This window comes from Prionailurus bengalensis, chromosome D2 (genome assembly GCF_016509475.1).
Source record: "Prionailurus bengalensis isolate Pbe53 chromosome D2, Fcat_Pben_1.1_paternal_pri, whole genome shotgun sequence".
Classification (NCBI taxonomy): Eukaryota; Metazoa; Chordata; class Mammalia; order Carnivora; family Felidae; genus Prionailurus; species Prionailurus bengalensis.
The window spans coordinates 33779712-33792604 of record NC_057351.1 but is presented as its reverse complement, the minus strand read 5'-3'; the positions used below and the strand labels follow the sequence as shown (position 1 = coordinate 33792604).

General features: G+C 37.1%; 1 protein-coding gene across 20 annotated transcripts in view; it reads left to right on the top strand.

Annotated features, from left to right (window-relative positions):
* USP54 (ubiquitin specific peptidase 54) overlaps window positions 1-12893 on the top strand; it is a 133432-nt gene that overhangs the window by 67860 nt on the left and 52679 nt on the right. For 6 of the 20 annotated variants that reach the window (XM_043598039.1, XM_043598044.1, XM_043598041.1 and 3 more), the window contains 2 exons: window positions 2541-3113; window positions 6684-6776. In XM_043598039.1, the coding sequence (XP_043453974.1) occupies window positions 2967-3113; window positions 6684-6776 (240 nt within the window). In that variant the 5' untranslated portion in view covers window positions 2541-2966. Of the gene's footprint in view, window positions 1-2284; window positions 3114-6683; window positions 6777-12893 lie in introns of those variants that run through there. The other 14 variants (XM_043598047.1, XM_043598046.1, XM_043598043.1 and 11 more) reach the window with 6 other exon arrangements.

Sequence of the window (12893 nt, the reverse complement as noted above, 5' to 3'; positions counted from 1 at the left end):
TGTCACAATCATTAAGCCTCCAGCTCTTGCTTTTGGTTGGCTCAGATCATTACCTTGTGGTTCCTGAGATCAAGCCCAGCGTAGGGCTCTGCACTGACAGGGCAGAGCCTGCTTGGGATTCTCTCTCCCTCTTTCTTTGTCCCTTCCTCGCTCGTGCATGTGAGCTGTCTCTGTGTCTCTCAAAATAAATAAACAAACATTAAAAAAATAAAAATAGGTTGTTAGATGTGGGTATAACTCTTAATTGACTTTTTTATATATCTATAGTAGATGGTATAGTAGAAAGATTGTGTGGTTTGGTGCTGGACCTACAATTTAAGTGAAATATTTTGTCATCAGTGTTTCTTTGGATCATTTGTTACTGCCTCCTTTGGCCTTATTCTTTCTGGCTCTCACCTCTAGTTTCTGACACACCTAACGCAAGTGTGAGGGCTTATTGCCTTACCCTACATAATGCTGCCATTCAGAGCCTGAGAATTTTTTTTTCTGTGACTGCTTTTTTTTTCCTCTTTGCTGCCTGAACTCAAGGGTGTGTATCATAGGGCAGGCTGAGTTTCAGTAAGTGTCTAATGCGGATAGTGGAAACCCCACCTGTCTGCCAAGTCCTTTTGGCTGTGAGCAAAGTGGAGGCTTGGTATGTCATTCCTTTGCAGCAGTTGAGCTGAAGGAATGCTGCATGTCTTGTTGGAAGTTGCTTAGTAGCTTCGAATAGGGTGTGTATGAGGGTGTGTATAGAGAGTTGAGGGTCTTTTAGTCTGTGTGGGAGACATGGAATCCTTCTTGGTGCCATGCTAGTCATCAGGGAGTATTTATTGAGTTCCTCCTTATGACCACTGTGATAGGAACTTTTGGAATAGTATGATAAAATACATAATTAAGTCACAGTTTAATAGTCGAAAAATTCTAGTTCTGCCACTTACCAGTTTGATTTGAGCAAGTTAATGTCTTTAAGTCTCACTCTACTCTTCTGTAAAGTGGGAACTATTAACACCTACATAATAGGTAAAGAATAAATAAAGAATGTAAGTATAGTGTTTAGCAGTTGTCTGACACTAGTTAGTATTTCATTTCATGCAGTCATTCAAGATGTATGACTGATACCATATAAAACAAATAGAGAGTAATAAAAACAAATAGAGGATAATATGACTCTACAGTGTATAGTCAAATACTTTAATTGTGACATGTAGATTATAAATAGTCTGGGAATTTAGAGAAGGGAAAGAACAGTCTTATGCAACCATTTAATGTTCCTGTGCCTCAGTTTTTCCACTGGACACACTGTGGATAATGGTAGATGATTTCTTAGAGAATGATTAAGATGTTTTAGCATTTTTGCTTTTTTAGGTGATCCATATGATGATAGGAAGTAAGGAAGGGAGAAGCTTGGGGAACTGTTAGAAACCAAATTTAACACTCAACATTCTTAATTTTTTACTTATGTGGACATGGCAGCCTTATATGAAAGCTTAAAGCTGGAGATTAGAAGATTTCCTTCTAGTAAAGGTGTTTGCTTTGGTATTTCTCCCCTGTTGCCTCACTGGAATTTTAATTAGTTGAAAAGTAATGTTGGTCAGTGGATTGCCTGTGATTGTGAGTGCCTCAGATATAATCTGAGGATTAAGTTATTTGTAACCCAAATTATCTCTCTGATCCTCTGGCAAAAATGAAACATACAAACAAACAGGGCAGGAGAAGATTTAGTTCTCCTGGACATGATATTAAGGGCATATGGTTTACTTGCCATGAATATTTCTCTGAGATAGGACATTTCCTCAGAACAGAGCCCAGAGTGATAACTTGGCCTTCCCATCTTTAAATAGGCTTTCATAGCCATGAACATGTAAAACACCTCTAAAAATTTCTTTACTCACAATATCTAACAGAAACTGTTCCAATTCTTAATTTGGTGTATGTTTACCTGGTAATATTTTTGTTAGTTTGATTTTGGAAACTGTATTTGGTGTTTGTTTTGTCCTGATCAACTGTCTTCTAGAAATTTTCAGAGAAATTTCCTCTGAAAGAAAAACTACTCACACCTTTTTTTTTCCCTCTTTGGTTTGAGCGTTTCTCCTTTTTATTGTTGTTAAGGTTTTTTTTTTTTTTTGCATTTTTTGTTTGTTTTTGTCATTGTTTGCCAAGGTTTCAAGTTTATAGTGAGAGGTGAGGCAACGTTGATCTTGGCAGAAAAGCACAAAGCCAGGAGAGTCATTAAGTGACGCAAGCTTTTAGTGTTTTTTTTTTTTTTTTCTTTTTGTTAAAGCTCTCTGGCACAGCTGGCTATTCTAGTTACAGAGGAAGAGAAGAGACTTTCTGAAGTTCTAGATGGAACGATGGAAGCTGTTTGGGGCATATTAAAAAAAGAGCAGCAGCAATAAGAACAAAACTCCATATAATTCAAACAAAATTTCTTACCTTTGTGGAATCTATGTCAGTTGTTTAGAACTTGAGTTTTTACTTCAGACGATGATGGGAAAAGGCAATAGAAGGCGAGGAGGGTTGCATTGGATTCTTGCTTATCTGTCTGCTTCTCCTTCCAGTTGGAAAGAATCTTCGATCCACAAGAAGCATCATCAACAAGCCTAAGAATACATCCTACCCTGATCCTGGATTCTGTTGGAGTTGAGGACTGCAGGCACTTCACCACGATTTTATGGAGGCAATTCAAGAGAAATAGAAGGACGCAATACCTAAGGATTTCTCTGTTTGTGTTTGTACTGTGCCATGTTAAATTTTGGGCATTGTTTGGAGCAAATGGGGGACGGCTCTGTCATGTGGATCTAAGAGGATACCTGAGTTCCTTGAGCTACATAGATGATGTTTGGAAGGTTGTAAACTCAAAATATTTCAACACAGATTCATTGAATTCTGGATTATCTTTCACAAATCAGGACTTCAGCAGACAGAAGCTCTTTCCCCCAAAATACAAAATCTTCTCTAAGTTTTCAAGCTAATTGTGAACAATAATGTCTTGGAAAAGAAATTATTTTTCAGGGGGCCGTGGTAGTGTCCAAGGCATGTTTACACCTCGAAGCTCAACCTCCATAGCCCCCAGCAAAGGTCTCAGCAATGAGCCAGGACAAAACAGCTGCTTCCTCAACAGTGCCCTGCAGGTAAGGGTAATTTCTTTCTTTTTGGTGAACTTTGACTTTTTAGTTGCAAATGCTGTGCTTCCAATAGCTCTTCTAAATATAATCCTTGATGGTCTTTGTTTGAGGTCAACAGCCTGAGATCATTTCTAAGTTTATCTGTGTGATTTTAGGCAAGTCACTTATCTCTGAACCTCAATTACCTCATTTATATGAAAAAGGGATTAATAATGATAATAGAAATAATAAGCGTAACTACTACTACTTACCTGCCAGAAGGAGAAAGAAAGTACGTGAACTAAATGATCTTAATACGTGATTATTGATTTTTTCTTGCTTTTTTTTTTTTTCTTTTGAGACAAAGATGTCTTATCACTGTACTTGCTTTTCTCTAGAAAAGAAAGCAAAGTTCTTTCCTCAAGTCAAAGACCTTTCAGGTACATTACTTTTGTCTTATAATATATAGGCTCTTAGCATACACTGAATGGAGTCCAGTCTTTGTCCATTTCTTCATCCCCTTCCTCTGAGCTCTTTTGTAGTAGCTCATGATTGGTGTATGGACAGATATGCTTAAACAGAGCCAGTGGAAAGTAAATTCCCCTAAGGTGTGATTATCTACTGCAGATTTTCCCTTTTGGTGTTGCTTACCATACTAGTGATCTCAGAATCCCAGAGCTTCCTGTCTGTCTGCTTTGCCTTGTCAGGCCCATAGAATGTTAAGTTCATTCCTTTTGGCCTAACTTTCAAGTAATTACTTTCCCTTCTTTTCTGCTTCTCAGAGTAAAAGTAAATTGAATTTGCCATCCAAGATAATTAACTTGGTAAAATATCAGTTTTATGCTTCAGATATAATGAGAAAATATCTTGCTATGATAGAAGAAAAACCAAGACAATGTATTTGGTATGAAAAGTACTGGACTGGGGTGCCTGGGTGGCTCAGTCAGTTGAGCATCCGACTTTGGCTCAGGTCATGATCTCACAGTTCATGAGTTCGAGCCACACATTGGGCCTGCTGCTGTCAGTGCAGAGCCTGGTTAGGATCCTCTGTCCCCCCCAACCCTCCACTCACTCTCAAAAGTAAATACTTAAAAAAACAAAAATAAAAAGTACTAGACTTATGAATTAGGAAACTTGGATTCTAGTTTTAGTTTGTCTGTAGACTAGCTCTGTGACCTTGTACAGGTAATAGTATTTCAGTTTACTCATTTATAATATAAGAATTTTGCTAAGCTTATTTATGTAATAAAGTTTCATATTCTCTCTCTGTTTTCAAATTTTTATTTGAAAACATTAAAAAATTCTATGCTGTCAAGCCTAGAGAAAGAGTTTAACTATATTCCCTAATTACTACTGTAAATTTCATGCAGTTGGGTGGGGTTGGTTCGGTTTTTTTTTTCCCCAGATGATGCATATGGGTTTTTGAGTGACATTGCATAAACTAATAATACTTTTTAAATTTAGAAGCAGGCAAAAAAAGGTATTGATATAGGTGTGTGTGTGTGTGTGTGTGTGTGTGTGTGTGTGTGTGTTTACCTCCTTTCTGGCCATCGTACTGTTTTTATAATTCTGTTTCTTTCTGTATGTTCTATCTGTATTAAAACAATAATATTTATGGCTTTCTGTTCTAATTCCCAGCACCATATGGACACATACTGGCACACACACACACACACACACACACACACACTTCTATGTACTTAAAGATTGTGTCATTGATGGTTTTGGAGTGCGTGTTATAATCACGTTACAAGTTGAAAATAATTGTTTCTATGAACTAATATTCTGACTTTTGATATGAATGCTATGTTGGCCACAGATGTGTTGAACCCACTGTGTTTATTATAAAAAGGTGTTACTTATTTGGGAGTATAGTGTATTTCCAAGAACTTTTGGAATATGTACCTTGAAGACACATAAGAAGAAGCTCCAGAGCTGTGCTTTGTATGGGGCTCCGGAGGCATAGTGCCTTTTCATATATGATGCCATTTAAATGTTTCCCAAGCAAGAGGTGCCTGGGTGGCGCAGTCGGTTAAGTGTCAGACTCTTGATCTTGGCTCTGATCCATTATCTCATGGTTCGTGTATTCGAGCCCCACATTGGGCTGTGCACTGATGGTGCAGAGCCTGCTTGGGATTCTGTCTCTCCTCTCTGTTCCTCACCTGTTTGTGTGCATGCTCTCTCCCTCTCTCAAAATAAATAAATAAACTTAATTAAAAAATGTTACCCAAGTAAGAGGAACATCCTAAGGCATTAGGCTATATATTACATCATTTATCTTTTAATTAAAGTCCATAGTTTATTCAAATTTCCTTAGTTTTTGCTTAGCATCTTCTTCTGTTCCAGGATCCCATCCAGGATACCACAGTTACATTTGCTTGTCATGTCTCCTTAGGCTTTTCTTGGCTCTCTTTCACAAAATTTCCTTGTTTTTGATGATCTTGATAGTTTTGAGGAGTAGTACTAATCAAGTATTTTGTTGGATGTCCCACTATTGGAATTTGTTTGATATTTTTCTCATTGTGAGACTGGGGTTATAGGTTTTTGAGAAGAAGACCATAAAAATAAAGTGCCATTCTCATCATATCATATTTAGGTTACATACTATGAACATGATTTATCACTGTTGATATTACCATTTTTTTAATCTGTTGACATGAGGAACACACATCTCTCAGAAAGGTCCAAAAATTGAGAAATCCAACAAAGACAAAATTCCACACTATAATTCAAGCTTCTAAATAAGGTTTCAAATACCATATGATTTCACTTATATGTGGGATCTAAAAAACAAAACAAATGAATAAACAAACAAAAAGCAGAATCAGACCTATAGAGAACAAACTGGTGGTTGTCAGAGGGGAGGGTGATGAGGGGGATGGGCAAATGGGTGAAGGGGAGTGGGAGATACAGGCTTCTAGTTATGGAATGAAAAAGTCATGAGGAGGGACACCTGGCTGGCTGGTTGTAGATCATGTGACTCTTAATCTTGTAAGTTTCAGCCCCACCTTGGGTGTGAAGATTCCTTTTTAAAAAATCTTAAAAAAAAAAAAAAAGATCTTGGGAATAAAAGGCACAGCATAGGGAATATAGTCAGTGGTATTGTGATAGTGTTGTATAATGACAGATGTCAGCTACACTTGTGTTGGTGAGCACAGCATAACGTATAAACTTGTGGAATTACTATGTTGTATCCCTGAAACTAATGTACATGTATCAACTATACTTCAAAAAACAAGTTTGTTCAAAAAAAAAAAAAAATTGTTTCTTGTGTGGACAATTAAAGTAAACCCTTATTCTGCAGCTTTTAGCCCATAAATTTCCCCTTCAAGATCACATTTGATGTATGTTATACATTATTTTGTCTGTGTGACCTTCATTTTCAAAGTAATGTATTTTTTAGAATATAGTCTTCTGTCCCTTGTGTTAGCTAACTCACCCTTTTTGGCATTTGTTTTAATATACTAGAATGAGTTTTCTCTTGGGAATAAAGATATATTCAGAAGTCATTACCTATGTTTGCTTGAATTCTTGAATTTAAGATCAAATGGAGTCTTCTTATAAAGTACTGAAGTATTTCCCCTTTTTTATTGACAGGTTTTATGGCACTTGGACATCTTCCGACGTAGCTTCAGGCAGCTTACAACTCACAAGTGCATGGGAGATTCCTGCATCTTTTGTGCTCTGAAGGTAAGTTCTTCAAATCTGTTTCTTCTCACTACCATTAGGCTGCCAGATGATCAATATTGAGGCAATTTAATCAGGGGATGCTAAAGAATTTCTTACTGAATTATTTGCTTGTGGCTTAGTGCGAAAGATGATGTGATCAGTTTTGCTTGCTTCAGAGAATTGTTACTTGGCTTAGGTAGTCTGTTTTTCTGAACTTTCTTGCCCATGCAGCTCTATTTAATGTGATAGGATACTATTGAGATGTGCTTAGACTTGGAGTATTTACCTGAAGAGCTAATTCTAAATTTTTATTTTGAAAGAATAAACGACCAAGTGTTTTTAGTGGAATTAGCTATTGTTTGTTAAAGCTAAATTTAACAACAAACTCTTCCTATTGAGAAAAGCCAGTACTAAAATTTTCCCATTCCCTAAATGTTTCCCATTACCACATTTAATAGATTCCTTATACCTGTTCTTGACCCCATCATCTGACTCCCAAGTTTTTCATTTCTGAATAAAATGAAACCTGAGGATTCATTTAGCGACAAAGAAAATCAGAAAGTGAGAGATTTCTGACTCAGAGATTTTAGGTATGCTACTATAGAGGAAGAACTAGGTTGTATAAAAGGTCCATTTTCTATACTTTATCTGTTTTTCCAATATGTAGCTTCTCTGTGTTTTCTTGGTTTGTATGTACAATGGATTATTTATGGCTAGGTAAGTCTGTGTGAGTTCTGATAAACATCCAGAGTCATTTTTCAGTTTCAAGAAGTCTGAGTTCTTGGTTTGTCACAGGGATGCTTGGTTGTGGTCATATGTTTGATTTAGTTGCTTTTACATCTTGGAGGAAGAACTGTAACAAAAAATCCAGGAGAATTTCCCAGTTGTATTGGTTATTTGCAACAACTGATTTAAGATGTTTTTTGAGCAGCATCACTTTGGAATTTTAAGTCCATGATGGACACATATCTTTAGAAAGAGATGACTGAGTCTTCTGAACGTTTTACCACTTGGGTCACAAACATCTTTTTTTCTCTTCCCCTTGGAAGCATTGGAACTTTTAGCAAAATATGTATTATTGATTAATTGGGGAGTTTAAATATGAATTTTAATAAAAGCAAATCTTTTACAAGTTGTAACATTTCTGACTATGCCCATTCAGACAGAAGTCCATCCACAAGGGAATTTGGCTTGATTTTCTGAAGGGTACACTGACATTAAGTATCTAATTTTATTTTTAAAATTTTTATTATTTTTATTTATTTATTTTTGAGACAGAGTGTGAGCAGGGGTGGAGGAGGGGCAGAGGGAGAGAGAGAATCTTAAGTAGGTTCCACACCTGGTGCAGAGCCTGACGTGGGGCTTGATCTCACAACCATGAGATCATGACCTAAGCCGACATCAAAAGTCGGATGCTTAACTGACTGAGCCACCCAGGTGCTCCAGTCTCTAATTTTAAATAAACCAGAAATATATAGCCCTTTGGCTAGCAAATCAAAGAGAAGTCTGGTTCATGACATTTAAAAACTAAAAAGCCAAAGTAAGATATTTGCTAGAGAAATTTGAATCCTGGAGAAATCCCTGGTAGAAGAATCTCCTGAAACTGGAAACACTCATCTGTACCAGGAAGGGATGATAGACCCCCTCACATGCCTTTGTTTAGAACTGTACCATCCTCTTCATTGACCCAGAGGGGACTCTAATGAACTGATTGTCACAGTCTTGTGTTTCAGTTTCCAGAAGCACAAATGGGTAATAGAATATAAATTAGAATCACTATATAAGCCAAAAAAGATGGAGAAAACCAGAGACTTTATGGGACACCTTCTGGATACCCAAGTGCAGAAAGGAAGATATTTTTTAACTTATGAGGGCTGAGAATGTACCTTGGGACTCTTTCAGAGAAGCAATTGCTTATGGCAGATAGGTGAATGGGCTTAGGGAATCAAAGGCTCTATTTTGGATCTTCGTAACTCCAAGGTGTTCTACTACTTTCCTCGTCACATCATTGTCTCATCTATCCATTAGGTTTATTTTTCTTCACTGCTTCTTTTGTTATATTTGGGAGTATATTAAAAATTTGATGTTTTTCCCCAAAGTGCTTTTCAGTCCCTCAGTGCTATATAAGTATTAAATAATGAAGCTCTAGTTTGCATTCTTTTAATTATTGTACACTTCATTTGAAACTTATTATAAATAGACTTATAGTGAGATGGATTAATTTGACAATATGGATGAGCTGAACTTCATTCTAATAGCTGAGAAATTTAAATTGTTAGAATAACCATATTTCTTCATCCAGCCTGGAGGGCTTTCTTTTCTTTTTTTTTTTTTTTTCAATATATGAAATTTATTGTCAAATTGGTTTCCATACAACACCCAGTGCTCATCCCAAAAGGTGTTCTTCTCAATATCCATCACCCACCCTCCCCTCCCTCCCACCCCACGTCAACCCTCAGTTTGTTCTCAGTTTTTAAGAGTCTCTTATGCTTTGGCTGTCTCCCACTCTAACCTCTTTTTTTTTTTTTCCTTCCGCTCCCCCATGGGTTTCTGTTGAGTTTCTCAGGATCCACATAAGAATAAAACCATATGGTATCTGTCTTTCTCTGTATGGCTTATTTCACTTAGCATCACACTCTCCAGTTCCATCCACATTGCTACAAAAGGCCATATTTCATTCTTTCTCATTGTCATGTAGTACTCCATTGTGTATATAAACCACAATTTCTTTATCCATTCATCAGTTGATGGACATTTAGGCTCTTTCCACAATTTGGCTATTGTTGAGAGTGCTGCTATAAACATTGGGGTACAAGTGCCCCTATGCATCAGTACTCCTGTATCCCTTGGGTAAATTCCTAGCAGTGCTATTGCTGGGTCATAGGGTAGGTCTATTTTTAATTTTCTGAGGAACCTCCACACTGTTTTCCAGAGTGGCTGCACCAATTTGCATTCCCACCAACAGTGCAAGAGGGTTCCCGTTTCTCCACATCGTCTCCAGCATCTATAGTCTCCTGATTTGTTCATTTTGGCCACTCTGACTGGCATGAGGTGATATCTGAGTGTGGTTTTGATTTGTATTTCCCTGATAAGGAGCGACGTTGAGCATCTTTTCATGTGCCTGTAGGCCATCTGGATGTCTTCTTTAGAGAAGTGTCTATTCATGTTTTCTGCCCATTTCTTCACTGGGTTATTTGTTTTTTGAGTGTGGAGTTTGGTGAGCTCTTTATAGATTTTGGATACTAGCCCTTTGTCTGATATGTCATTTGCAAATATCTTTTCCCATTCCGTTGGTTGGCTTTTAGTTTTGTTGGTTGTTTCCTTTGCTGTGCAGAAGCTTTTTATCTTCATAAGGTCCCAGTAATTCATTGTTGCTTTTAATTCCCTTGCCTTTGGGGATGTGTCAAGTAAGAGATTGCTACGGCTGAGATCAGAGAGGTCTTTTCCTGCTTTCTCCTCTAGGGTTTTTTTTTTTAAATTTTTTTTTTCAATGTTTATTTATTTTTGGGACAGAGAGAGACAGAGCATGAACGGGGGAGGGGCAGAGAGAGAGGGAGACACAGAATTGGAAATAGGCTCCAGGCTCCAAGCCATCAGCCCAGAGCCCGACGCGGGGCTCGAACTCACGGACTGCGAGATCGTGACCTGGCTGAAGTCGGACGCTTAACCGACTGCGCCACCCAGGCGCCCCTAGGGTTTTGATGGTTTCCTGTCTCACATTCAGGTCCTTTATCCATGTTGAGTTTATTTTTGTGAATGGTGTGAGAGTGGTCTAGTTTCAACCTTCTGCATGTTGCTGTCCAGTTCTCCCAGCACCATTTGTTAAAGAGACTGTCTTTTTTCCATTGGCTGTTCTTTCCTGCTTTGTCAAAGATGAGTTGGCCATACTTTTGTGGGTCTAGTTCTGGGGTTTCTATTCTATTCCATTGGTCTATGTGTCTGTTTTTGTGCCAGAGGGCTTTATTTTCCAAGAGAAGAGAAGGGATGCTGAGTAGAAGAGTAAATCTGGGATGGATCATCAGCACCTGGAATGTCTCTTTTATGTTCGCTACTTTAAAAATATTTGTATAGAATATGAAATAATTTGATTCATCATTTAACTAGTTCTAGTCAGCATAATAAGACAAAAGGAAAGATAAAGATTAGGAAGGAAGAAACAAAGTTATCATTATTTGCAGATGATATGATTGGCTGTTAAAAAAAATCCCAAAGCATCTACTGAGATATCAATAGAACCGATAAGAATTTAGCAGGTTGTTGCCTGTAAGATCAAGGTATAACATTCAATTGCATTTTAATATATGAGCAACTAATAGAAAATGCAATTTAAAAGAAGCTTTTAAATAGTAATACAGTATATAAAGTGATATGAATAAGTCTAACAAAAAATATATGACATTTATATAAAATCCTCACAAAGACCCAGTATAATGAATAATCACAAAGTGACCATCCTTTAACAACTCTTTAGGTGAAAATAGAATACTGCCTGTACTATAGACATTTGAATCCTCCCTTCTTTCTCAATCACGTCTCCTCCTTTCTCCCAGGGGTAGCCAGTTTTCTAATGTGTGTGATAATCACTTTCTTGTTTTACCTGATAGTTTACTACCTATGTATCTATTCTTAAACAATTGAATTTAAAAATTACCTGTTTTTGAAACTTATTGTAATTGGAATCATTCTAAATGAATCTGTGTGGGTGTGTGTGTGCGTGTATGTCTTCTTTAGTGCAGCAGTATGTTAATAAGATCATTATATTGTTATGTGCAGGTTGACTTTGTTCATCTTCATTATCATATGGTATTTCATTGTGTAAATAAGCCAGTTTGTTTATCTATTCTATAGTTGGTAGTCATTTGGATTATTTACAGTTTTTAATTTTTAATGAGCAATATTGCCAAGAACATTCTTATTTATATTTACATATGCATACATATTTCTCTTGCATATTTGCCCAGGAATGAAATTACTAGAATCATAGGATATGCATATCTTCAGTTTTTTTTTTTAATTTTATAATACCAACTGTTTTCCAGTATTTCCGTATGTTTTCCAATGTGGTGATACTAATGTATATTCTGACCAGCAAGTTTGTCCTGGAAGTTTAGAAAATTTGATTCTGAAATTCTTATGACAAACAGGGAAGAACAGATATGACATTCTTTTTGTAATTGGAGAGAGAGAGAGAGAGAGAGAGAGAGAGAGAGAGAGAATGAATCTTAAGCAGGCTCCATGCTCAGTGCAGAGCCCCACATGGGGCTTGATCTCACGATCCTGAGATCATGACCTGAGCTGAAACCGAGTCGGATGCTGAACCAGCTGAGCCATCCAGGCGCCCCCAAGACAGAACATTCTTGAAGGATAATAACAAAATGAATGACTTGCCTTGTGTATCAGAGTAGACTAAGTTATGTTTTGGTAGCAAACTAAAATCTCAGTGATAAATATACAAAAGATTTATTTTCCATTCCCATTACTTGTCCACTGCAGTTTAGTAGGAAACCCTACTGATTATAGTCACTCAGGAATGCAGGTGCCAAGTTGACTATTGGCCAAGGCAGAGGGAAAAAGAGCTCTGGAGGTTTTTGCACAGGCAGTTGAATGTTCAGCATATCTCTTCTGCTCAGAGATCACAGACTTGAACTAATCATATGGCTCCAGTGAATCCTAAAAGGGCCAGGAAGTGTGATCCTATCAGAATCCTGGGGAGAGGAAAGAACCAGAAATATTTGGCAAAAGTACTAATGACTACGCTACTTTATCAGATATCAAGGCTTATAAAACTATATTAATTAAGACAATGTGCTGTCAACACAGTATGACTAATAAATCAGTGGAACAAAATCAAAAGTTCAGAAATACATATGTGGAAACTAGCTACTTGCCCTGTGAATCAAAGGAGAAAGTGGACTTTTCAACAAATGATGATTAGGTAATTGGTTATCTGTATAGAAAAAAGAAAAGTAAATTAGATCCCTATGTCATATTATTACCAAAAGTATGAATTTCAACTGAGCTGAGAACTAAAATGTGAAAGAAAACTTTTTAAAAAGTTTATTTATTTTTAGAGAGAGAGAGATTGGGGGGGGGGGGTGCAGAGAGAGAGAGAGAGAGAGAAGGAGAGAAATCCCAAGC